At 44.8% G+C, this 26,018-nt stretch overlaps 1 protein-coding gene across 5 annotated transcripts in view; it reads left to right on the top strand.

The window, feature by feature from the left end:
- tspan4 (tetraspanin 4) overlaps positions 1-26,018 on the top strand; it is a 130,518-nt gene that overhangs the window by 9,485 nt on the left and 95,015 nt on the right. Inside the window, exons 1-2 of one of the 5 annotated variants that reach the window (XM_022750605.1) lie at positions 15,550-17,033; positions 17,220-17,299. In XM_022750605.1, coding sequence (XP_022606326.1) covers positions 16,979-17,033; positions 17,220-17,299 — 135 coding nt within the window. In that variant the 5' untranslated portion in view covers positions 15,550-16,978. Of the gene's footprint in view, positions 1-15,544; positions 17,300-26,018 lie in introns of those variants that run through there. The other 4 variants (XM_022750613.1, XM_022750633.1, XM_022750622.1 and 1 more) reach the window with 4 other exon arrangements.

Here is a 26,018-nt window from a genome sequence, read left to right on the forward strand (position 1 = left end):
GCTCTTGTTCAGCCAGTGCTGCTGCTGAAAACAGCTTGATAAATGCTCTCTCCTGTTAGTGCCCATCAGTGACTCAGCCCTTTCAAAATCAAATACATATTTTGCGACTTGAGGCCATAAACAAGATGGAGGTGCAAAGTGCTGAGAGACAGACAAACATCCTGTTGGATTTTTTCCACAGTAAGAAAAATATAAACTGAAAACGGAACAAAAGATTTGAAGAGATGAACGATGGAAATCGACTTTCTAAAAACACAGTGTGCGTCTGCCCATGTGACCTGTCGACACACAGCAAGGCTTTACCTCTCATCGTCGCTTTAAACAACTGACAGCCTTAACTACAGTCTCACAGATCAGGCGCTTGCTTTTCCAATTTCTCTTTTTCTCCTCGTAGCATATCGCCGATCCGGCCGACACCTAACAATCTGCCGGCTGGTTTCATTTCATTCAAAGCGCCGCCTCCCTTCACGGAGCTCACAGTCATAATGAAGCGCTCCTGTCTCACCACATCACAAACGCTCCACTAACAGTCGTGTTGATAATTGGAGGCGGAGGCGTCCTGTGCGCTTGTAAAGAAATCCTAACGATATCCACTACGGCCGGTTCTTCAAGGTGTGCCAGAGAGAAACACCTATTACAATAGATTCTGATTAGTACGCATCAAAGCAACACCGCGTGTAATGTCTGAACAACAGGAGGTAGATATGAAAGCCTGTTTGATGTTTTTATTTTTTTTCATGGTCACATTTTGTAGTTGAAAGAAAAAGCTGCAGAGGAAAACACAACAACCAATCAGCTGCTTGGTAACCAGCTCCTTTAAAGAGAGGGATGTTGTTCTCTCTCTCTCTCTCTCTCTCTCTCTCTGTGAACAAATCATTTACAACACAACACTGACCTCTGTCCGCCGGCCGACCTCTGCTGGATCAGGTGCACATCTGGATCCATGTTGTGTCTGAGCTCAGAGGACTGAGTCTAAAGAAATGTGAGTGAGAAATGAGAAAAACTACCAAATATTTTAAATAGGAATCCTGACTCATCTCTGCCCCTACACATGTTTTATTACAGCAGAGCGAAGTACTGGCATCCGCTCCTTAATAATCTTACACAGAGTCACACAGCGTGAACAAACAGACAACATATGAAAACTTAACTGCGAATGCGTCTGTGTTTCAGAGTTAGTCGTATTCATGAAGTTAAAAACGAGTGGGAAACATGTGATTATGCTAACCCTAACTGAGGCTAGCTCCCAGGTGACATCATCATCAGACTGCATCCTCAGCCAGGACTCACGCTCACGTCACAACATCACTGAGAGGACCGACCGACGTGGTGGCCGGCAACAACGAGACTCTCCAAACTGCTGTTTTATGAAGATTCACCGTTGTCGTTGTGTCACGTCACCATAGCAACACAATCAAACAGCCACCAGAGGATTACCAAATTATGGCTAGCCCTGAAACTTTCACAGCTACTGTGAAAACAGGCGACGTTTATCTGAGCAGGTTTTTAGCTCGGCCCTTTATTTCATCACCCGCACGAAACATCAGCACAAAAGGGATTCATTAAAGAAATGCTTTGTGTCATCATGTTGCAGCCGGCGAGTGGCAGGTCTCCTGGTGGCGGTAAAATGCATTTCAGCCTCGTCAGTTTTATAACAGAAGCTGCTCAAGGTAAGCTCATCCTTCACCTCAGGCCGCAGTGACTTTGCCGCCACTCTGCAACAGTTATTTTCATACTTTCCAACAAAAACGCATTCATTGATTCTAACATTAACAGACATTACCAGCTCCAGCTCCTCGCAGCCTGTCAGGTTGAATACGGCCACATCTCGCTGCCCTCGGGTCTGGCGCTGCGGCGCGTTGCATTGTGCTGTGTTGAAACACTATCGACAGCCTCGGGAGAACACGACGGGCCGAGGTCCTCCAGGAAAAGATGGAGCTCAAACACACGCGCACGCCAACACAAATACCTGCTCACACAAACACACACTCACGCATCAATTAATGTGGCTTGCCAAGTTGTTTCATGTCTGCTCCAGGGACTTTATCACTGGTTATCTCTCTGGTGCTCCCTGTCTCCTGGATCAAGCAGGTCTGCCTACACACAGCCACCTGTCTGAACACTCCTCTGATGAGATTACTCACACTGGGATTTCAGATGTGTGTGTGTGTGTGTGTGTGCATGTGTTTTGATGTGATACTCTTGTACGGCTGTGAATGAGGGAGGACAGATGTCTGTGTGTGTGTGTGTGTGTGTGTGTGTGTAGAAGAATGAAAACAGTGGATTCATTTGAACCGTTCTGCCTGTTTATTACTGCACACTCAGTGATTTCAAGGAAATTATACAACAGTGACTGGAGTAAATGCAAATTATTAGATTCAGCGCATTATGCAGACGTTCAGCTAAATGAACATGTTCACACAATGAAAGTCACAGCGTCTCATTATGCTTCAGAAGCAGACGTCCGCAGACATAAAACCATCAGCGTGTTTATTAATCTTCATACATATATTGTCATTTCAAAGACGCTGATAAGTGCGATGTTTCCTGAATGCCCACACACACACACACACACACACACATGCATTTAGGATTTAAGCACTTAAGCATCCATTATGTTCTCGTGGTGATAACAGCGGGACTGATTCTACTTGTAGTGAATATAATCTGTGAAATAAACAACGCAGACGGGACAATAAAAGACTGTTCGGGAGGCGAAGTTACATTTCTGACATCAGGAAAATTGATTTTCACAAATCAGATTTAAACTATTGATCTAATAGTCGAGTCAGATAAAAAGTCAGTGTGTGTGTGTGTGTGTGTGTGTGTGGGGGGGGGTATTGACACGCCGTCACAGCAGAGACTCGTGGAGTAAACCTTTAAAACAACTCCACCTGCGGACGAGTTTTACTCGGATCCTCTCGCTCAAAGACGATCTCGTTAAAACCAGAATCGTGTGAAAAGATTTTTTCTCTTCTTTTTTGAGGCGTATAATCTGAGAGTGGGAGTCGTGTACTGTATGTATGAGCCTGTCAACTTCCTGTCTTGATGTCAACACACTGGCGGTGGTTTGCACATGTGGCGTAGCTGGTTTTTCTACATGTGTGAGATATGTGCTTGTGTCTGTAAAAATAGATGGATGTGTCTTTTTCTCCTGAGGGGGTTTTTCTTCCCTTCATGTCCATAAATACATGTCCACACTGACAGCATATCTGTCTGTTCTTGGGCAGCGTTTGACTGGCACGCGGGGTAATAACCTTCCCGCTGGAACGGATTAGCGGCAGAATGCAAATCTCAGATGTGACACATATGCATACATCATGTTTGCAGGTGCGTAGGTTTGTTCAGAGGTGTGGGCCAGAGATCAGAATCGGTCATGAAGCCGCTGACACCACGTACGGCACAAATGTTTGATGAATTGATGGAGATATTGACGAAGATGAATGGATGCAGGTATTTATAGCTTTAAATTACCATCAGGTGCCAGGCTAGAGATATTTTCCTCACACATGTTTTTTGCCGCGGCTGACTAATGCTGCAATCTGGATTTCATTTCCTTGTCAATCTGTGAAGTGGGAAAAAAATGATTAAGTCAGAGACACTGGTTGTTTGCTTGTGTGTGGGTAATTACATCACATGAACTGGACTAATGAGAAAGCCACAAGGTGTAAATAATGGAAGCCAGTCATCCACTTTTTATCTTGATAACAGCTTGGACATGTTAATCACCAGCCTGCGACCATTATCACACACACACAGTGACGTGGATATATTAACCATTAACCTGGGACGCTGTTTGACAGAATACGTGTTGAAGTGAATTTTCACATCCTATAAAGTAATGTATTCATCCACTCTAACGAGGGCTGCCTCCTACAAGACGACGAGTCACTGCGTCAGTGGAGAAGACCCGACGCAGGTGCAACATCACAACTATACCAATCTAGTCTAATCCCAAAATAACCAAACCACAAAATGACCTGTGATGGAAGCACAGGGGCAGGAAACGGAGGGTAACGTGACGCCGGACGCCACGAAGCGGCGCGGCGAGGCGTGTTGTGTCTGTCGGCCGCTGTGATTCTCTCAGCTCTGTTCCTGTCAGCAGCCTGATGTTTTCCTTCGCTGAACTTGAACCTAACCTTAATGTAACCTTAACCGCAGAGGGAGCTGGTTCGGCAAACACCGGTGTAATGGGATGGAAACTATCTGAAGAGGGAGCGGGCACAAGATGGACAGGAGAGACACTTTGACTTCCTCTGAATGAGTGTGAATGTGGAACCAGTAACCTCCTGAATTTCTACCAGCTGTGACAGTGAGTGGCTGTTTTCACCTTGAGAATGTGTGTGTGTAGGTCATCATGGCAGAATGAGGTCCTACTGAACTATCACAGGTGTGTGTGTGTGTGTGTGTGTGTGTGTGTGTGTGTCAGGTGTGTAGTTGAGATCAAAATGAAAGCCGAGTTTGAAGATGGCTGTAGCCTCTGTGACGTCACCCACAGGTTTCTGAAGAGCGGTTTTGAAGCACAGAGTGAGCTGCTCCGCCGCTGCCATCTTGGCACTGTGTGACTCCGCCCCCTAACTCCCAGCTACTCCAAATATGAGCAAAGAGGAGGGGCGTTTGTGGAGCTCAGACTTCAGAGCGTGATGACTTGTGGCGAGCATTCGCTCCCCCACCTGTCGCTCAAAGAGGCCACGCCCTCTCATGGACTCATGGGTCAGAACATCCAGATGTTTACGAGCGTTGCAGCTGATGTGATCTCTAGTTTACACTTTGGTTCTTTGTGATGATTAAACAAACCAGGTATAACACGTTGTATAGTGAGCTTTAGAGGTGCTGGTAGGTGGAGCCAGACTAGCTGTTTCCCCCTGTTTCTGCTTAAGATAAGCTAAGCTAAGCTAAGCTAACTGGTTGCTGGCTGAGGCTTTCATTATATGAAATGAACAGATGTGACAGTGGTATTAACTCTCATATAATTCTTGGCAAAAAAAAGTGTAATTTGCACAAATGTCAACGTTAAAACGAATTAATGACAATCAAACAACAAAATGCTAAAACAGCGCTAACCGTCAGCTACGCAGAAGACAAAGGAAAACAGACGTGTGGGAAGGGGACGTAATCTGTGCAGAAGAATATTCAGTGTCAGAAAAAATATAAAATCATCAGAATTTGACCCGGTCGCCTGCAAAGGTGCGTTGTATTAGCTCCAGGCCTGGTTCTCTTCAGTTACTGCTGTTCCTCAGTCTGATGATGCAGTTTGTGTTTCACAGTTTTGTTTTTCCGGACTGTTCCTCTTGATATATTATAATATTGCCTTTTATTTTACTGATGCATCTGCAGTTTGGTCACAGCTGTTTTGACCCTGTTGGAAGCTCATTTGTAAATCAATGTGTTGATTACCAGACCTCTTTTAAAGCTCATAAATGCTGCTAATGAGCACTAATGTTGACTTACCCATTTAGCAAAATTGTACTAGTGATTATGTTATTTTGAAAGTAGATTCAAAGTCCTGTTTAGAGTATTTGTTTGCCCCCTGGGGCTCGTGACTCTCACAAATAATGCACAATGCTGATTTGCTCCTGAAAAACAAGGGACAGCTCCACGTGCAGCAACTAGACTGTATGAATATTTCAAGACTCTTTGCTCTTAATAATTAACTATTATTTTATATTTAACCTGTGTTTGAGTTAGTGTTTGTACAGTAATCACAAGCTGACAAGCCTTAAAATATACATGGAAATTATGGTCACTGATATAATTAGATGCTTTATTAAAGATAGATCTATGCATTGTTTCCCGTGTTGTCTTGTTTGAGAGCATGAGGAGACACGTACTCACTGATAACAACTTCAAAACTAATTAGTGGGTTTCTTTCCGTGGAGGCAGCCTGTGCTATAAAAATTGTATAAATAATTAAAGTTCAATTTCCTCAGTTCACCTTCGCTGTAATTTGGAAGTTTGCCTTTAGGCTGTCTGAACCAGCCCCAAAACAAATGCTGAGGACGCACATCCATCCTGTCTGTCTGATCCCTCCACCTGCTGCTACTGAACACTCAACAACGACGACACCACAAGGACCACAAGTTCACTTTCTGTTTAGCAAATGACTCTTTACAGAATAAGACTGACATCTTTCCATGTTTTTATTTATTTTTACTGCCAACAAATCCCATGAAAAGACCAAGAGCCACGTGTTGTTCCATTAAACACCTTCTTCAGGTTCTCAAATATTTTCTTTTCATTTATGCATGAGCAGATCTGTTCAGATTAAAGTGTGTGTGACGTGACGTGAGAAAACTTGAACCAATAGGAAAGATAAAGGTATAAAACGTGCAGTTCCTAAAACGTGCAACTGGAGAGCGAAGGAAACGTCAGTGGACCTCAGTCTGTTTTACAAACTGAAAAAGACTTTAAAACGATAAGTCATCTCCTGTAAACAAAGCTGTAACTTCTTTGCAAATGTTCCTCAAACTGAGAAAATGGTGCATTGTTGGGGACTAACTTCACAGAGGAGCAGACGTGTATTTGGGATTAAAGTATAGACTGAAGTGGCCACGTTCACTGTGAGGTGCAGAGGAATAAAATGTTCTGGGCTTCGGCTTCACTGGCAACAGATCAAAACAATTCCAAGGTCATCCTACGAGCATTTTCTGGAGATTTCAACCGTATCAAGTGATTTGTCTGAGAGGATGGAGTTTGGGCAGTTGTCACGCAGTTGGCCGTGTTGACATGGGAGCTCAGTCGCTGTTATGATTTTATCCATGACACTTTAAACCTGCATTAACTGATTTATTTATTTTTTTGGGCCACTGGAAGGCAGTTGAAACAAGCTGTGACCACAGCACAGACACATCACCTTATCTATAATGCTGTTTTCTGTGGGGGTGATGGAAGCAAGCAGCAGATATAATGTGCTATAGAAAAGCTAAATTCAGGTGATAATCCCACTGAGCACATACCTGCTCTCAGCTTGGGGCTCTGTTTATTTGCTCTGTCAGTTTGGGCGGCTGTGTCTGATCTGCTGAACAATCCCAATATTACTGCTTTGTCTTTGACTCCTGCTGCTTTCATGTTTGGTAATCCTCTCAGAAAGACGCTGGAGATCCTAAAAGACTGTTCTTAACCAGGTCCCATCCCCTCGGAGAAACACACACAGAAACCAACGGCCTGCAGTCTGCCATGTTTCCTGAAGAGCCGCTCCAGGATGAATCATTATTATTTTTAACAGCGGTTTGGTCTATAACAGTATCTCACGGCAGGTGAGCATCGAGGTGTTTCATCTCAAGTTTTTCTTCCAAAAGAGGCAGACCTTTCAGATGTGTGATGTAAAATACAATCCGCTGTGTTCACGGTGACCGCGGCCGCTGTCGTCTCTGGAAGAAATACCGACTTCTGCCAGCTACGAGCAAATAACAGCAACAACGTTTGGGCAAACAGCCAAACAGCAGAAGGGAATCAGCCCCAACTTGGCACCAAATTTGTGCCGTAGCTCTCACTGACGGAGGCGTTCGCCATGTGTGTTGTTGTTTTCCCACACTCACATGACATTGAAAGCGTCGTATAGCGTTCCACATAATTTTAAAACTATTCTCTCCGGCCATTAAGCCTCATAACCAACATCCAATGACAATGTGAAAACAATGTGACATGATGAAAGGCGTCGCTTGTGTTGATGAGCCCACAGAGAATCAGCAGCTGAATCAGCAGCTCGTTGTTCCGCAGACCAGTCCGTTAGTCAGGCCACGTCTCACCTTCTCTTTGAGCTCTCAGGGCTGCCGTAGTTTTCACTGAAAAAGCTCTAAAAAGCCGCTTTACACAACCTGCAAAAAACCATGAGCTGAGAGAAGCTACAGGGCGACGAGCGACTCCTTTCACATCCTTTCAGCTGTCAAAATAAAACATCTTGACAAGAGCAGCTTTGAGCTTTTCTCTTTGGTTTTGTCACAAACTGTTATCTACAAGGTCAAAAGTAAATGTTCTCTGCTTAAGAGGAATGTAGAATATCACCAGCGTTATCCTTTGAACAGAGCACGAGCTTTGCGGCCCTGACGCCATGTGTCGGCTGTGGGTGGACGGGTCAGCAGAGAGCAGCTTCTTCTTAAAGCCCTGAAACTAACCAGCTCCAAAACAGCAAAACATCCAACAATGGTTAGATATTTATTTTCCTTCATACATACATACAAGTTCTGTACATTTGTCTTCATTCCTCTTTTCCACAACGAATGGAGGTAGGTGTCGAGCCGTTCTCTCTGACGCCCACATCCATACTCTTTGCATGTACATCACTTCTGTTTGGCGAGCTGTGTAATTACATGTTAAACAGATGCCATGGAACAATAGGTGGCTCACAGGCTTTTCATGCTCATTTAATTGTTTAGAGTCCGCTCATAAAAAATCCTCTTGTTGAATGAATGTATTAATAAAATATCACGGTTAACAACGGTAATTAAAGCTGAATCATAATGCACGAAGTTGTTAAGTCATCACATTTAACTAACGGTGACCGATGTGTGATGTGTTAATTTTTCACTCTCTGGCTTTGTGGATTCATATTATTCATTCATGATGGTTAATGTGTGTGTTCGTTTTTTAAATTAATGTTTAATTTACAATCTTAGCCGTTTGGGAACAATGTCAGGATGGTAAGCTCCACAGCTCTGGCCTCGGTGTTACCCTGTGATCGATATCACTGCAATCTGACCTAAACACTGCTGCGACTCCCGGGAGAGAAATGTCAGTCCGTCAGTTAATTGGTCCAAAATTAAATATCTTGACAAATAATGGATGAACTGTCAAGAAATCTGCTGCAGACATTTATGGTTGTCAGTGGTGGAGGAAGTATTCAGATCATGTTGGACAGATTTAGCTGCTTATTAACTGCCCTGTTAAACTTTAGCACTTTTACATATTAACCTCAAATTTGGAAACCACTAAATCTAAAACGTGCATTGGATGTCCTGTATTTTGATGGACATAAATAGGTGAAGTAATTTATGCTTATATATTTAACGGTACAAGTGCCTTCTCCAGTTGAAGCCATTAACCTGCTTGTGTGATGTTTACAGGAGTTACTGAGCGTTAAATAGAGGCATGTAAAATCAGCTGGAAGTGGGCCCAAAACAGCTACTGCAGGAAAGAGCTGAGTATAAACAAAATATAAAAATACTCTATTATAGGTAAATGTTCTGCATTCAAAATTCTACTTATGTAAAATTTCCTTAAAAGTACTCATTATGCTGAATGTGTCCTACTAGTGTTGTATTTTCATATTGTTTTTGATGGATTTACAAGTGAGAGTTATTAAAATGTTTCAGCACGTTATGAAGCGAATTTATCAAACTATATCAGACATATATGTTTTTAATGTAAAATGTTAATTTGAAAAATAACTCGTAACTATAACTGTTCGATAAATCGAAAAGAAAAAAGGGAGTAGAAGCGTAGAAGCCGTAGACTGTGAATAAAGACGGACGTCGTCTCTGTGACGCCACCCACAGGTTTCTGAAGCTCAGAGTGAGCTGCTCCACAGTCGCCATATTGGCAGTGTCTGACTCCGCCCCCTAACTCCCAGCTAATCCAAAAATGGAAAAGGAGGTGGGGCGTATGTGGAGCTGAGACTTTGGTGCACGCCCTCAATCCTCCATAACTGTAGTCCTTAATAAAATGTAAACAGGTGAGTTATATAAACAGGTGAGTTTTATAAACAGGTGTCATGAAGGAGGAAATCAGCTCTAGAGACCAAAACAGTTTTTGTACCAGGCTGTAAACATGTTTATTTCTGCTGTAAAGTTGGACATTTTAACATGGGAGTCTATGGGGACTGACTCACTGTTGGAGCCAGACTCTAGTGGTCGTTAGAGGAACTGCAGCATTCAGCACTTCAGCGTTGGCTTCATGTTTCAGCCCTGGATGTTCTCGCTCAGTAGTAGCTCAATATTGAAATACAGAACGTACAGTACTTATTGACGAGAAGAAACAACCATCAAATGATATTTTTCTACTGTATAAAGCAGCTTTTCTCTGATTATTTAACTCTTGTAACTGCAGCCCATGGTCCAGACATTAATAAACAGAAGACATATATATATCTATATATATATATATATATAGATATATATCTATAATGTTGGCAGGGCTGGATTCACACCCTCTAAAAGGGATTAACTGCAGACTGCGGTTGAGACAGATTCTTTTATCCCCTTCAGTGATTTTAAAGTTTTTCTTATCTGATGTTTTTTTTATGACCATGCAATTGTTTCCATTAATTATTTTTGTGGCTTGGTTGTCTGATATTCTCGCGCTGTTGTCTGACTGTAAATGTTTTCTTGCTCCCAGGTTGGTTTTGAAAAGGAGAACTTAATGTGGACTCCCTGATCAAAGACAGTTTGACTGCATTAGTGCGACACACAAAAACAGGCTAAGTGCATGTGTTTCTCATGCATCTGCTCTATTGCTATGCCAACAGTACTCAGCACCATCTCTCAGCCATAATTTACAGAGTACAGTACATCCATAGACAAATTCATTTCTCTGTTCTGTTGTCACTGTGCATCAGAGTTATAACAAAAAATTTAGTGCAATTTAATATCTAAATAATGAATAATATACAAAAAGATTGTTACTAAAACCCCATGTTATATCATCCCGCCGTGTTTGGAGGATACCAAGAGAATAACAATTGATATAAAATGCTGTTACAATATTTTTTATTATAGTGTATTACCATCTCCACGACGAGGCTTTTACATAATTCATTTCTTATTCTATCTTGTATTTGGCTTTCTACTCATTCTGCAGTGCTGGTTTCAGTTTCTGCCGAACACGTTGATGCATCTATTTTTGTTTTATTGTCCATGAAGCTCTATTTCATCAGCAAAGCGGATCTCAGGTCCCTCATGAGTTGGCTCGATTGGGTAAAACATGTTTATTTCCCTCCAGAGCTGTTGTTATTAGTCTTCGTGGCTCGGATTCCTCAACGATCCGTGGCGTCACGCCGTCGTGAAAATGTTCCTTCAGACAGCGTCATCTGCCTCACGGCTCTGAGCGACGTCCTGACGGCACCTGAGCTCGGCCAATCCCGGTCACAATGTGATATTCTGCTCTGCTCATTATTCATGGCCCAGAGAATATCAGGACCCGCTGTGCAGACTTACACTGAAGCAACTCTTTAAGGTGCTTTGTCCTTAAGGCCTTTTATTCTACATGAGATTTGATAAAAGAAAAGGGTTTTAACTTCAAGGCGAGTTCATCGCCACATTAACATGTAGAGGCAACACCATGTGATAGATTTTTTAACATTGGATTTTTGAGGCAGACAGATGAAATAAAAAGAAAGTATATCAGTTTCAGTACATCAAGTTATATCTCAAATCTCAAGATGTCTAACTTGTAAATTGGGAAAAGTTGAGTCACGATCAAGAGAAATCTGTGTATCTGGAGATAACATGATAATTAAAATGTGACATGAAGATACGTTTAAAATGATTATTTATCACACAACTCACACAATGGATGCCTCGTTGAATCACGGCGCTTTAACACTGATTCATAATCTCCTAATAACGTCTTCAGGAGAAATGTGCTGCATTAAAACAGGCACATAAAGTCTTTAACCTAAAATAGCATCAAGTTAAAACTGGGATGGTTTTTCTGAGGGTGCATGAGGAAAGATTCCACCAGACAAACAGCTCTAAATAATTTGGCAGTTTTTTGGAAGGCCACTCTCATCTCGCATGCTCGCATGGCTTCTCCGTGTGCGCCGCAGTTATCCTTGTAGCCTGTTTTGTCATTTAGGAGCTATAGAGATATTCACAGGAGACTCATAATCCAGCGTTAAACAAGAGGAACCCGAGCCAGCCTCCTGCTCCTTTATGGCTGCGCCGAGACCGGAGCGCAGCACAGTCGGTCCATTTACATCCTTGTTTCACATCAGTGCTTTAATATGTGACCCTGTCTATAAACGCTCCGTCTTAACACACACTCATTTCACCATGTTGTGTATCGTGTTTCCTCGCTGCAGCCAAAACCTTCTTTTTTTTCCATCTGTGTATTTGTACATGCTGAGGACATCAAAGCTGATGCTACCCCCAGGGTGCTACTGCTCACTTAGTGTGTGTGTGAGTGTGTGTGTGAGTGTGTGTGTGTGTGTGTGTGTGTGTGTAAGAATATGTTACAGACTCTGAGCTGGAGTTGTGTTGGTGTGGCCGTGGATGTGTCAGGTTAGGGGGGGGGACATGAAGACGAGGGGTCAGGTGTTTTGCTTGCTGGCGTCACAGTATGTTAATGACAATCTTCTTACGACTGTAATGAGTTGAGCTGCTGCATAATTCATCCCAGGCTGTATCTCTTATGGCAGACTGTAACTATTACTGACCTAATTGACACATAAGTAAGAAACACATGCTGTGTAAATATAGCATAATATTCCCTGTGTGATGTGATCCATCTGTACGGATCAACACGCTCAGTGTGTGTGTGTGTGTGTGTGTGTGTGTGTGTGTGTGTGTGGGGTTTGTTTACACTTATAGATCTGCTGTTATATGTGTCATTAGGTTGTTGCATGAGCTAAATTGTGAATAAATCCTCATGTACATGAAGCGTGACGCTTAAACGTTCCCTGAAGAAACGGGACGAGGGAACTGTAACGTTCCCAAGATGAAAACACATCAGGACTGAACAGCTCACCAAGTTATTATTGGAATCGTGACGTGGCCGAGTGCGTTATCCAAACCGCAGGTAAAGTGAAGCGTCGTGGTGCCACAGAGACACGGCCTCATATTCTCCAGACGTAAGGGAACCCAACAAAAATCACATCATCATCATTAGACTCATTTTCAGTGGAAATAAAAATGCAAAAACGACGCAGTATGATTTTTTTGGGGCGTATCGTTCAGTCTGTTTCCATCATGTTTGTTTGAAGGTTGACCAGCGCTCTTTTAATTAACCTCTATCGTCTTGTTGTTCCCTCTTTCTTCTGCAAATTAACGGCACCCAGCTGGAAAATTGGCGCCAAGAGCTGTTTACCACGGCGAGCCAACCCGTAATATTCACATGAAGGCGACTCATTCGGCATTTTCTGTGGGAAATTTGATTAAAGTTTGCGCTACATGTGGATGGAAACCTGCTGCTGTGCATTCGTTTGTGAGGCGGTCAGTATCCAACCTGACTGTCCAACTAACAACAACAACAACAACAACAACAACAACATGTTGGTCAATCCTGGATATTTGCTGATAATTAACGGGTCAGGCTGTTTCACTGGATGCTACTGGTACTTCACAGATCGCTAGCTAGCTTGGCGAAGGCATCAATTTACAAATATAGTTTCCAAACACCAATGAAGTTTTAAACATTTACATAAAACAACTCAAACTGAGTTGGCAACATTTCCCAGCAGCACACAAACACTGTGGGTTTAAAATCACCGGCTTGACGAGCGGCGGGAAACCGCAGCACGACACACAAACAGAGACGGGACAGAGAGCTTCTCTTTGTTTGATCAGGCGTTCTCACTGGGATTAAAATCTATTTTCCAAGAGAGTGACCTGAGAATAAGAAGCAGCCAATCAGCAGCAAAGACGAGAGATACACGAGAAACTAAGAAACAAAGAATTAACAAAAACATTTACAGTCTCATAAAATCATCAAATAAATAAAGATTTAATGATCTTCAGGGGAAATTTAAGACTCCAGTTTGAGGGCAGCTCATTTAAATGGTGCATGCACCTGAAGCCAGTGCTGTTCGTAGTTACTGCATCACGTTCTGTGGATATTAGCTGTGACAGAGAGAGGAGATGTGAGGCAGAGCTTTGTAAAGGAATAACGTGTCTGTTCTCGACTGTGAGGAGGTTCAACCCACGAGGTGATGCAGAGAACAAAGATGAGCACGGCGCTTGTCGCTGGTGATAAAGCGCAGTGCAGAGTGTCACCACAGGCGAGGACAGGCGTGAAGGTTGACTGCAGGTTACAGCTTTAAGTGCATGAGCAGATTTAGCAAAGGAAGGTGACGACCCGAGCGAAGCGACGCCTCCTGTGCCTCCTCTCGCTCGCCGCCGTGGACACGTCCGTTAGCAAACACGCTGCGAGGATCAGACACCGACCGACCTCCTTTCGTCTACAGTTCACGTGACTTTTGGCTGCACACACTCCAGTTTTGTTTGTGTGTGTAAAAAGACGATCCGAGAAATCACTGACATTCACCCAAAGCTGGCGAAGCCTCAGCTTTCTGCCGCCGCATCACATGAACCATCAAAACCGTTCTGGAACTAGAAGCTCCAGGTGAATTTTTCACATCCCGTGGTTTCCTGCGATCGCTGCTGCTCAACATTTAAAGGGATAGTTCGGGTTTTTTGACGTGGGGTTGTGCGAGGCGTGAGTGGCAGAGTGATGTGTTGCTGTGGGCGGGGCCACAAGAAAAAAAAAACACCCACACAAACAATCCAACATCTGTTTGAATGAAGCTTCATGTAGAATATTTTCAGCGGTTTTTCTTCCAGCACTAGATTTTACAACTGCTGAACTACCGTATTCCTACACACAAGCGCACCTCTGAAAGCAGACTGTATCACGCCGCAGCCGCAGGTCAGCTGAGTGAATCGGCGGGCGGCGTACTTCGTAGTTCAGCGGGTAAAAAATGTAGCGCCAGAGGAAAGTGCTGCTTTCACCGGAAGATAAACGTCACCCGAACTATCCCTCTAACATCACACAGGATTCCCTGCTTCCCTTCGCTCGGGTTCTTAAGACACTAATTCATCCGGCTGAACAGCGGCTATCCCAGAAGCGACGGTGGAACATTAGCGCTGTATTTCCAAACGACTGTAGCTGTCATCATCTTCTGTTCATGACTGAAATATCTGGATAAAAACCTTTCCACAGAGAAGTATGTTGTTAGCCCGACAGTCCTGCCTGTTCTTTCTTCAGCCGCTCTCCTCTGTGTCAGACAGAAACAGAAACCCATTAAATACTTGATGCAGCCCTGAACAAAGTCGGTACCTGTGCAGCTTCGAAACGTCCCCGCGGACTCATGACGCCACTGACCCAGATGGCAGCTAGGTTTGGAGAGCATGCAGTTATTTTGTGTGAATATCAGCAGCAGTGATCAGCTGTTCCTAGTGTGGAAATATGTGCAGTATAGTGTTTGACCAAAGTCAACGGGGGGGGGGGACATGACTGAAGCCAAGTGTGCAGAGAGCAGCCGGGGTTGTGCACAGGAACAACCTCTGCATGTGGAATGAGTTCCAGGCAGGAGGCAGAGGAGAGGAGGAGGAAGCACTAGCGCAAGTGCAGCAGCTCTGCTATGTTAACAACACACCAGGTTCTGTGTGCGCACGCACGTTGTGTGTGTGTGTGTGTGTGTGTGTGTGTGTGTGTGTGTGTTATCTGGTAGATGGTGGGGCATGATTGGCGTGTGCACGAGGGAGGATGGGGCTGCGAGACACTGATTGGTTGTGCTTCCTCCAAGGGTGTGGCCAGAATATGAATGACTGCTCCAGCATTTGGCGCTGCCAGGTTTAGGGGACAGTTGCCGAGGAGGGATGGGGTGTTTGAGCTTGTGCGCGTAGTGGAGAGAGCGTCGGAGCTCGTGAAAGAAGGGAGGAAAGAAAAAGGGAGGAGGAGGAGGAGGTGGGGAACAGAGAGAGAAAGAGAACAGGAGCTTGAGAAGAGAAGGAGGGAGGGAGCTTCAGGCAGCGAGGCTGGACTACCGCTCAAACACTGCAGTCTTTCTTTCTGCTTCTCTGAGGAAGCTGTCTTTCTTTTCTCCCTGCCCGTCTCTCCTTCCTGCTCCTTCCTCTCCTGCTGCTCGGCCATGACCCCGATGGACACCTTCATCTCCCTGCCCACCTAGAGAAGAGGAGAGAGGCGCTGTAGCGGAGGAGGGAGAGAGAGAGAGACAAGAAGAGGGGACACCGCACACTTTGCCTCACTGATGAGACTCTGGAAATTAATTAAACGCCGTCAGCACAGAGGAGGCAGAGCAGAGAGGGGCTCAGAGTGAGGTGCAGGAGGAGGATAAGAGAAGAGTTGAAGAGGGTGAATTGGTAGATGTGTGAAGAACAGGCTGGTGAGGGAGGTGGAGCAGCCCCCAGACACTTTTCAGAGACAAATCGGACAAGTTAGGGCAGAGGTAAAATAAGCAAGGAGGAAATTGTGCAAGGCAGGAATTCAACAGGGACACTGATTCAAGAAGCGCACAAGCTATCCATCCTCTCATGCTTCTTTTCAATCCTCCTCTCACGCTCAGAACGCCGTCCTTCCCTCCTTCCCTCCCATCTCCTCGTCTTCTTTCGCTCTTTTTCATTTTATTATTTTTTTTTGCATGTCAGCAAAAGTACATCGGCTGCCACGACCACATGCTGAACACTCAGACACGACTTGAGCATAGCTTTTCATCCTCAGCGGATGTGTGAGCATTTACCGAGTAGGAGGAGCTGATTGGCCGAGGCAGGGGCGCTGTTACCTCCCGGCGGAGAGCACCTGCTCGGGAATCTCTCATGAGACCAGGTAGGACGTTTCTGGATGGTTTTGCCGACGCGGAGCAGCTGGAGAGGTCGAGCTGAAGCCCTCCAGTCGTTTACCTGATTGAACCGTTGCGAGATGAAACTGCAAACCATCTTATCTCTAAAGAGCATGACACCTGTGCCGGAGGGATTACAGAGGGGGGAACAGGGTTGTGCAGATGTGCGTGTGTGTGTTGGGATTATGTCCTAAATACACAGAATTACACAGGCGTTGCAGCAGGATTATGCAAACTCTCCTGCTGAATATTGTGGCACTATAGGATTAAACAGAGGGACAAGTCGAGTGAACGGCAGTACATGATCTCCCACAGATTAACTCCGGTCACACTTGGTAATAATTAAATCAGCAGTTCCAGGGTTCAGTTACTTTGAGCTAAAGTGCCGACAGGTAGAATCACCTCTGAGTGGAATAACTTCTGCCCCTCAGTCCGTTCAGACTCTTAAAGACTCATCCAGCTTCCATAATGAGACGCTCCAGCACGGATGAGACTCCGTACCGGCGCAGTCCATCTTTGGACAGTAAGCCCGACACGCCGCCGTTCACTTCTGGCTTCCACCGCTTCAGTGGAGAGTTTGAGTATAAACGGCCGCCGTTCGCGTTTGGCTTCCACACGACAAAGGGGCCGCAAACGTCCAAGGGGCGCTACGCCCAGGGGAAGAAGTATGTGGTGTTTTACCTGGACCTCTCCTTCATATTCCTCCTAGAACTGCGGCGCTGCAGGATGGCCGAGGGTTGCATGATGGCCCTGCGATATGGAATGGTCTTCTTCAATCTGCTCTTCTGGGTGAGTCCTTTATCCTTCATCTGCATTTTACTGCCTCTGAGTGTGTGTGGGGTTTTTTCTGGGGGGGGTGGGGTGGTGTGTGTGTGTGTGTGGGGGGTGTGTGTGTGTGTGTGTGGGGGGTGTGTGTGTGTGTGTGGGTGGGGTGGTGTGTGTGGGGGGTGTGTGTGTGTGTGTGTGTGGGGGGGGTTTGTTTTGCAGAAGGTGATGTTTTGCTTTCTTGACTTTTTTTTCTTTGTCTGTTTTGCATATTTTTCTTATTTGGTTTGGAGGGAGCTTGTTATGTGTCTGTGCATGAGAGTGAAGAGAGAGAGTGTGTGTGTGTGTGTGTGTGGGGGGGGGGGCAGATCATGCATTTAGATCATGTGTACACTGTGTGGGCGAGTCGAGCTTTCTCTGTTCCCCATACAGTAGTTGCAGTGTGGGTGTGCGCTGCATTGTTTTCTGAGTTAAGCTTCGGCACATTTGGAGCTTGCGTTGCGTGAACCTCGTTAATCACACTGTTACAACCGTGCTGTAATTCTTCACCTGCCTCCGCTTCGCCCTGCTCTCCACACTGCGCCGCCTCGCCGCCCGTCAAGGCATCTGCTGTCAATCCGCTCTATCTGGCCGATGGTATCTGTTTGCCGTGGGGATGCTGGAGCTGCGGTGTCTGTCTGCCTCTGTCAGTCCCGCTCCGATAGCCCCACAACAGATCACTTTCACTTACACCGTCAAGCCTGTCATGTTCCCCCAGCGCCGCCTCGCATTGGGAGAAGTGGATCCTGTGCCACGGACTCCCTGTGTGAAACGCGTGGCGAGGTGTTGGAGGGACGCTGGCCTTTGTGGTTACCTTTCTGGGATTACTTTGATTTGTCACGCGTCTGTTCTCATTGGTAATGGAATGAGACGAGGCCTGCGACGCCGAAACGCAATCTAGCTGCCAAGATGCAATCTCCCTCCAGGAACGAGTGACCTCTTCACCTCCTCATCTTCTGTCAGATATAAACCGCCGTCAAAGAGGGGGGGCGCACCAATTCTTATTAGCACGAGGTGTGTGTGTGTGTGTGTGTGTGTGTTTGCCGCTGGAGATAAATAATGACCACTTGACCACGGCGAGCTCCAGCCTTCTCCCTCCGAGAAGCCAATCACGTTATGATCCTCCAGCTAAGAACAGGCGAGCTCTTCTTTGAAAATAACGCGTCTGCGTCGGAGCTGATGGCTAATGTCGGACCTCAGTGTCGCCACCATTTCAACAGCAATTTACAAGCTGTTACATGTCAGCTGCTTCGCCCAACTCCAGCTCTCACACGCCTCATTGAAAAGGGCTTTTAAAGGGGGGGGGGGACTTCATAGGCTTTAAATGTGACCTCAATATTCTGCAGACAATAGATTGGATGGGACGGCGGCTAACGGGCCCGACAGACACATCGACCCTTTACTCTCACTTTCAGAGCCTCACAGGCGTTTACATGGTGAAGGAGGAGAGGGTGTTTTCATCAGCTCTTTTTTTTTCTGTTAATCGGCTCTTACTAACTTTCTGAGGCGGGAAAACTTCTTCTAAAATAAACTTGAATAAGTCCAAAAAAACTTGAGCGGTGCCTCGAAATACACTGTCACTGTGATTCTGAAAGAGCGGCAGAAACAGATTGTGTTTAAATGTTTTACATAAGTTGTCAGATGAGACTGTGACACGTTGAGAATAATCCTGAACTGGCAGTGAAGGAGTTTCCAGTCAGACTCGGAGTCCTGGCCTCCGCAGTGACAAACTGGTCTGTAGGGAAAGGGCTGATTTCTCATGATGGTTGGTGCTGATTCTTCTATTGATCTTCCTTTGATTTCACTGAATGACGACACTGCACTACAATATGCTGCTGCATCGAGCGGCTGTGATGTGAATTTCCTTCAATCCCACATTGAGAAAATACTCGTTTTCCATTTTGAAAACAGCGCACAGGATTACACAGAGCGACAGTCTCCTACCGAGAGCAACACGCCGCTTATTCTGGACAAAATGAGGCGGGAAACACACACTTTACCAGATGTAGATTCAGTGAAACACTGCTCTGCGTCAGGGCAACACGTGACGGTCAGTTCACACGGGTCTGTGTGAGATTAAAGAGAAACACACGATCACAAGTCTAGTTCAAACGACCGAGCCTCCGTTTATTTTAATACAATTAGTCAATCAGTTAAACTGTCGTCAGAAAATCAACTGCTTTTATCCTTATAAATATCTGTGGGTTTTGTTTCCTTTGGCTCTGGGAACTTGTGATTAGAATTGTTCTAAAACTATTCTTAACAAACGATTAACTCCACGCAAAAACCAGAATATACATTTAAATTCTCTTTGTCAGATTTGTAAAAGCCCACGTGCGCCTGGTTCATGTCAGATAAATCTCAATCATTGTGGAGGTGGGTGAACACCAGCCTCATTTCCACTCCCACAGTTTGCTTCTGCAGTTTTTACCCTTAAGAAGCCGTTTGCGTATCGACACTTGCGCCCGCCCCTCCCCTCAGTGCGAGGAGCAGCAGGAGGAGGCGGCGACGACATGAGATTCTCCAGCAGCACCGGAGCAGCCGTCATTACACACAACCATTAAGCAGGACTGTGGATATTTATAACCCCCGTACTGATAATTCATCACGTGTACCTGTGGAGAAACATCCCAGTGTAACTCAGTCATTATCAAACGTCAGGAGGACGCTCAATGATTCATTCATGGAGCTCTCACTGAAACAGACTGAGTCACAGATCAGGAGAAGATGAAAATATCAACATGAGCTCAGATTTAAGATGAACAGAACGATGCGGTTCATCACTCTTAAATTGAACTTTATAAACTTTATAATCTTTGACTGACGTCACACAGAACGCTGCAGACTGCAAACACCGCCACACAATCAATGAAACCGGCAAACAACCTAAACAAGCTGTTTAACTCTGAGGTTGCATCTCTCGCTTCATATTTAATCTCCTCCTTATCATATCACCTGCAGCTATCTCCAGAAAACTGTGTTTGGTCTGAAGTATGCATGAGCAACACTTTTAAAAACAGCACTTTATGAGTGGGTAATGGCGCCTGCATCGCTTTTGTGCTGACAAATCTTTCACACATCTGGCCTCAGGACTGTGATGTGTACTGGGTGTGGGGTGGGGTGGGGGTGGGCCAGTTGTCATGGAGGAAGTTGAGTGTCTTTCCAGGGGCAGCAGTGAGGAGAGAAATGAAGAAGTGGGCAGTTACAGCTGCACTCAGACAGAACAGTGGCTGCTGAACTGACTGATGATCTCTGTGAATCGCAGAGGAAGAATAAAAAACTCCATAGCAACAAAGTGCTCATCGCAAAAGACTGCAAATATATAAATAAGAGAGAACGTCTCCAGTTACCACTTCAGCTGCTCGCTGAACAGGACGAACGACGAAAATAATCAGGAGCGGAGTCGGTGTGTCTGCCAAGCTCAGAACATGAACAGGAAGTCGTCAAGTTGAAGAGAAAGTATCAACAGCTAGATTAGAAAGTGACAAACTGCGCGCGCACACACACACACACACACACACACACACACAGAGAAAAGTGTTATTATCCATGTCACTTTATAGAAAACCATCACAGCATTGATCCTGCCACACGCAGAGCAAGACGATGGTATAAAACATGAAAGACAGAGAGACTAAAAATATCATTCTGCAAATACAGTTAAAGTTAAATGAATATGGTTTCAGTATCAAACACTCAACCACCTGCCTGATCCACATGAATGATGATATAATATTGTCATTTTGTTTGTCCGTATTATTCTGAGAGAAAGTCAGTCCTCTGTTGCTACGACGTTTGTTTGTGAGAAGAGATGAAAAATGTAGTGTCACGATCATAGAGACCGAAATGATCAGTTATCAGTATTATAGTAATAAAACACAAGCTGAAATCATTTCACCAAGGGACTGTATTTAAACATTAAAATAAGACCCTGTCGTACAGCACGGCTGCACTGTGCTCGGGGATGAAAGAGTGAGCTGCAGCCCCGACAGAAGTTTGAAAAACACTCACTCACAGATGGAAGCGTCTCACACGGAGGTTCGATGGCTCCAGCTCACGGTTTTTCTCCTGCATCTGTGTGTGCGTGTGTGCGTGCGTGCGTGCGTGCGTGCTCTGTGTACATCACTCCGAAGGGAAACGGCCTTCCGCCATGTTTTGTCTGGCATTTCCACCGTGATATATCATGGAACCGGTAACCGCTGTCCTTATCTGAAGCACGGGTCTGAGGATGGGGAAGTTAATGCATTTTGAGGCAAATCTGAAAGCCTGTAAAGTTTGCATATGGCTCCTGTGCAGAGGGACAGCAGCTGCAGTCATCTTTAATTCACAGCAGTTGGCAGTGACAACCCTGGGTCACTGCAATTAAGAAATATCAATATCTTTCATAGTATCTTCTCAAACTAGTGCAGCAGCTTGCTCTGCTTCTCTTATTCCCGTCATAAATACAACCAAACGTTGCCTGTACAGTTCCCAGCTCCTCGTATCTTTGTCTCGGCACAACTTCGTTTGCTTTCCGTCGGGTCAGTTTGAGAGAAACGTAAGTGTGCTACAATTCGACGGGAGTTTCCCCAAAACGGGATGAAATGAAAAAGATAAGTGACAGGCTACGCTGCTGAGAACTGTCTGGCAGAGCAGTGTTTTCAGGTCAAAGCAGCACTTGGTGTTTAGGATGGAAGGCAGATCTGCCTGCTCCCTTTTCCTCTCAGCGTGGCGTCGCATGGATCCGTCGTTGCGAGCGGCGAGCCGCCGAACACGAGAGCTGAGCTGAGCTGAGAGCAGCAGCAGGAGGTGGAGGAGATCCAAACTGTGGCAGAAGAGCTCAGGATGATTTCTGTTATTGCGGCTGGTAAAATAAAGACCAAAAGTTTTGATGTGCTTTCTTAATTAAAGTAAAAGTAATGTTTTAGTTTCCTTTTGACAGCGGCGTTGATGGATCCTTGAAAACACCAAAGACTCGTTTCATTACTGTTGCTGACAGATTCACAGGATGTCGACCGTCAGCAGCCATGAATGCTCAGTTACACCTCTCTCTCTCCGGGCGAGCAAGAGCCAGGAAATTGGAAAGAAATTTTACTTTGCACAAACAAAACTGAAAAACTTCCACAGTGAAAGGTTTTATTGAAAAGAGAAAAGTTTGCAGTTTGTTGTTGAGGCGGTTATGTTCTGGCTCTTCTACTATTTTCTCTTTATTTCTCATTGGCTGAAGGTTTTTTTTATACGTTTTATTACAGATTTGATTTCCAGCACGTGAGGTGGTCTTTCTGCTTGTGTTACTTATTTTGTTTCTATTCGGACTCAGTGACTCCATCAATTAATCTTTTGCTCACTGTTGCATATAAAGCATTAAATCCCCTTCGGAGTGGAAGCTCCGCCGCACAGCAGAATACTATTTGGCGAATATCTAGAAATGACTGAATTACATTTGTTTATGTTTTATTATTATGCATTTATATTTCTAAACTATATATATTTCTGTGCAGTGAAGCAAATGGCAGGTTTTTTTGGTTGCTGATTGGGAATTGTGGGAGAAGGGGGATGAAGTTGTGAGTCAGCATACAGACTCACAGGCCAGAGGTGTGAGGATTTCCCAGGACAAACTGTCGGCTCATGTCGGTGTCACCGACTAATTTACTCTCTAGGCAACCGGGAGAGGTCACGGGGTCAACATGTGTCGGGGGAGGGGCAGCGGTCGTTATGACTGAGGTCAGGAGCTGCTGGTCTGCAGTGACAGTATCTGCTGCAGCGAGCTGCAACTTTCACTGCAGGACGACAAAGGGGATCGAAATCACAGCGTTAAACGGCTTTACTGAGAAGCCTGACTAAACCTGTTCAAAGCCTCACCTGGTTATTCATGTAATCCTTTATTTATGGCGACATTATTGTTTCTGAATCCCTTTCAAACACTGTTAAGACTCATTGTTCCATTGTGTTTTTTTCTCCCTGTGATTTACACCAAAGTTACTTTGAGGAGCAGTTTGTTTTAAACCCAGTTTGACTCTGATTTTATGTCCGCAAGCACTCAAGTTACGTTCCCTGCTGCAGACACTTATTAAACAGAGTCGTCTTGCTGCGCTGACAGCTCAGACAATGCTTCTGGTAAAAGACAGGAAGAGAAAATGGGAGAAAAACACAAATGAAGTGTTAATTATGCACCAGAGTTGCTCTAAGCAAGTAAAGAAGCAACAATTACACTGCAGTGTGTTTGTGCTACAAATAAACAGATCTTTACTTTTTATCTCTAAATAAAAGAAAACCCAGGAGATTTTAAAAAAGATTTAAATGTCAAGACACAGAAAAGCCCTTTAGACTGTGAGCTACATCACTGTGTATTAGCAGTGATAGCTGCACATGGATGCGCTGTAAACTCCTGGTCAAACGTCTTAGAACATGTTGTCTCAGTGTGTCTGAAATTAAAGCAGAGAACAAATAAATAATAAAGATATATATTTGAAAAGAGGAAGCAGTGACCTAATTAAGTTTCTGACTCGTTCAGCAGCCGGACGAAGTCGCATCGTTCTTTCTACGATGGAAGTGAAACATCGTTTGGGAAGTTCGTCCCAACGCTGCTGTTGTAGAAGATCTAACAAATGTGTTGCACTTGTCGTTTGCTTTGCTTTCACCGTGTGTCCAGTTCATCCCAGACCAGATCCTCGGGGTTCAGTCTGGAGACCGAGCGCTCTCTGCTGCTCCATCATGTGAAGCCTCCGTCTGTTTTGGTTCATTATCTTTGCTGTGGGTCGGTACAGTCTGTCTTCCTTTGTTACCTGACTTTTTCCTCATTATTCTCATGGAAACATAAAGCTTTACCTCCTGCAGTACAATTACTTTCACTGCTGCAGAAAGCTGAAAAAAACCCATGAAATTTACGTGATATTTTTAGTTTTTGGTTAAAACCTCACCTGTAATGAACTGTCACATAAATGTATAATGTTTGATGGCTTACAGCTTCGCCTTATTATACACACATTACTGAGTCTCTGCATCTGTCCTCTCAGATCCTAAATGTGGGATAAAGTCGTTACCGAGTCTGAACTCCCACTTCATTCTTTCGTGTCATTAGAAGCTGCATCAGCTTGCAGCCTGTCGTCTTTCAAAGCGCCGCGTGAAAAAGGAATCACAAGGTCTCCGTTTGTTTGTGTGTGTGCGCTGCCGTACTTCATGTCACACACTTTGGCACAAACACACTCAGCAGCAGCTAACACATCTCACTCAGATGGAAATTCAATGACTCTCAGTCCAGGCGACAGTCAGTCCCTCTCATGTGAAGTGTGTGAAATAAGTTCTAACCTCGTACGTTAACGTGTCGGTGAGAGTCGCCGGGGTATCGCTTCCTCCCAGACGTTCTTTCATAAATATAGAGATTTCTGTGCTCCAGGAAAAATGCTGATTATCCCCTAAATGTAGCAGCAATGACTCCACCATAAAATTGCAACAGTGGGCAACTAAAAGAAAATATGCGACAATGCACAACACTAATCTTCTTCAGCGGAAACCACCAAAGAGCTGGAGAAAAGCGCCCCACAGCTACTAAATACCAAAAATAAGACTCTCATTTACAGCCACTTTTTAATTAATCTTGTTAGCACAAACGTGTCTCTTCCACACCGCGGGAGGGTGCAGGGGGATGAAACACATGCAGCAGCCGTTGAGACTGGGACAGAGGGAAAGACGGGAAAGACAGCAGGCAGAAGGAAGAGACTGAAGACATGTCCTCTGAAGTTGTGTTTACTTGTCATCGTAATGTAGGTCAGAGCCCAGCGGAGGATCCATAGATTGCCGGAGTTGTGAATGGGTTGCATCTGTCTCCACTGATTTAGCCAGATCAATAGAAATTGCCTTTCTACTGATTTGAGATCTGTCAGCCCCGCCCCGCCCGGCCCCTGCTGCCACACAGTCCATCGATTTGCAGCAGGACTGGAGGGTGGGGGGACGTGAGCAGCATGAGCGGTCCAGATAATGGACCTGCAGTTTGCATTTGCTGCGTTTGGCATGTTTGTGCACAGAGCTCACAGGCAGCAGAGGAAACTTCCACAAATTAGACAAACCACAGAGGACGGCTTCATTTTCCACCTTTTCTGTTCATTATCATTACATGTAGTTACATTCAGAGGTGATGACATGTTCCTCTGGGTAAACATCAGCAGCGGTTTCATCAGAGCCGGCAGATTGGTTGTGTCAGCGCGGGAGACGGCGCCGTGATGTGCAGTTAATGACGGATAAATTCACAATTAAATATATCTTAAATACACCAAAGTTTATTTTCTGACAGATTTAGTTGAAAATATCCTTTAATAAATCTCTCCAGGGTTTTCATTGGCTCAGAAAGAGGCTTAGGTGGTGGCTCAGGGAGGCTGCTCTGCCTCTATCTTCGCTGCCAGTTTAATACTCAAACCCCTTTGATTCCAGTTCTCAGCTTTTATAGACACCAGATTTTGGCATTGCCATATCTCTGACCTACTTGAAGCTTTCTTTAGCTTTTTACAATCCACTTTTCTTCATGTTCCCATGGTTATGAAAAGCAACAGCCACATGAATTTGTCAGCATGAAGTCATGACTTTATTAGTTTTCCCCAGTGACATTTAGGTTCTAAGTGATCTGTGAACAGCTTCATTTCCTCGTCTCATAAGGTGATGAGCACAATTTGTTACCGATGGGGATAATAAGTTTAGACTGAATCGTAATGCCGTGATAAATTCGACACGT

This window comes from Seriola dumerili, unplaced genomic scaffold, assembly GCF_002260705.1.
Source record: "Seriola dumerili isolate Sdu_G_001 unplaced genomic scaffold, Sdu_1.0 BDQW01000012.1, whole genome shotgun sequence".
Lineage (NCBI taxonomy): Eukaryota > Metazoa > Chordata > Actinopteri > Carangiformes > Carangidae > Seriola > Seriola dumerili.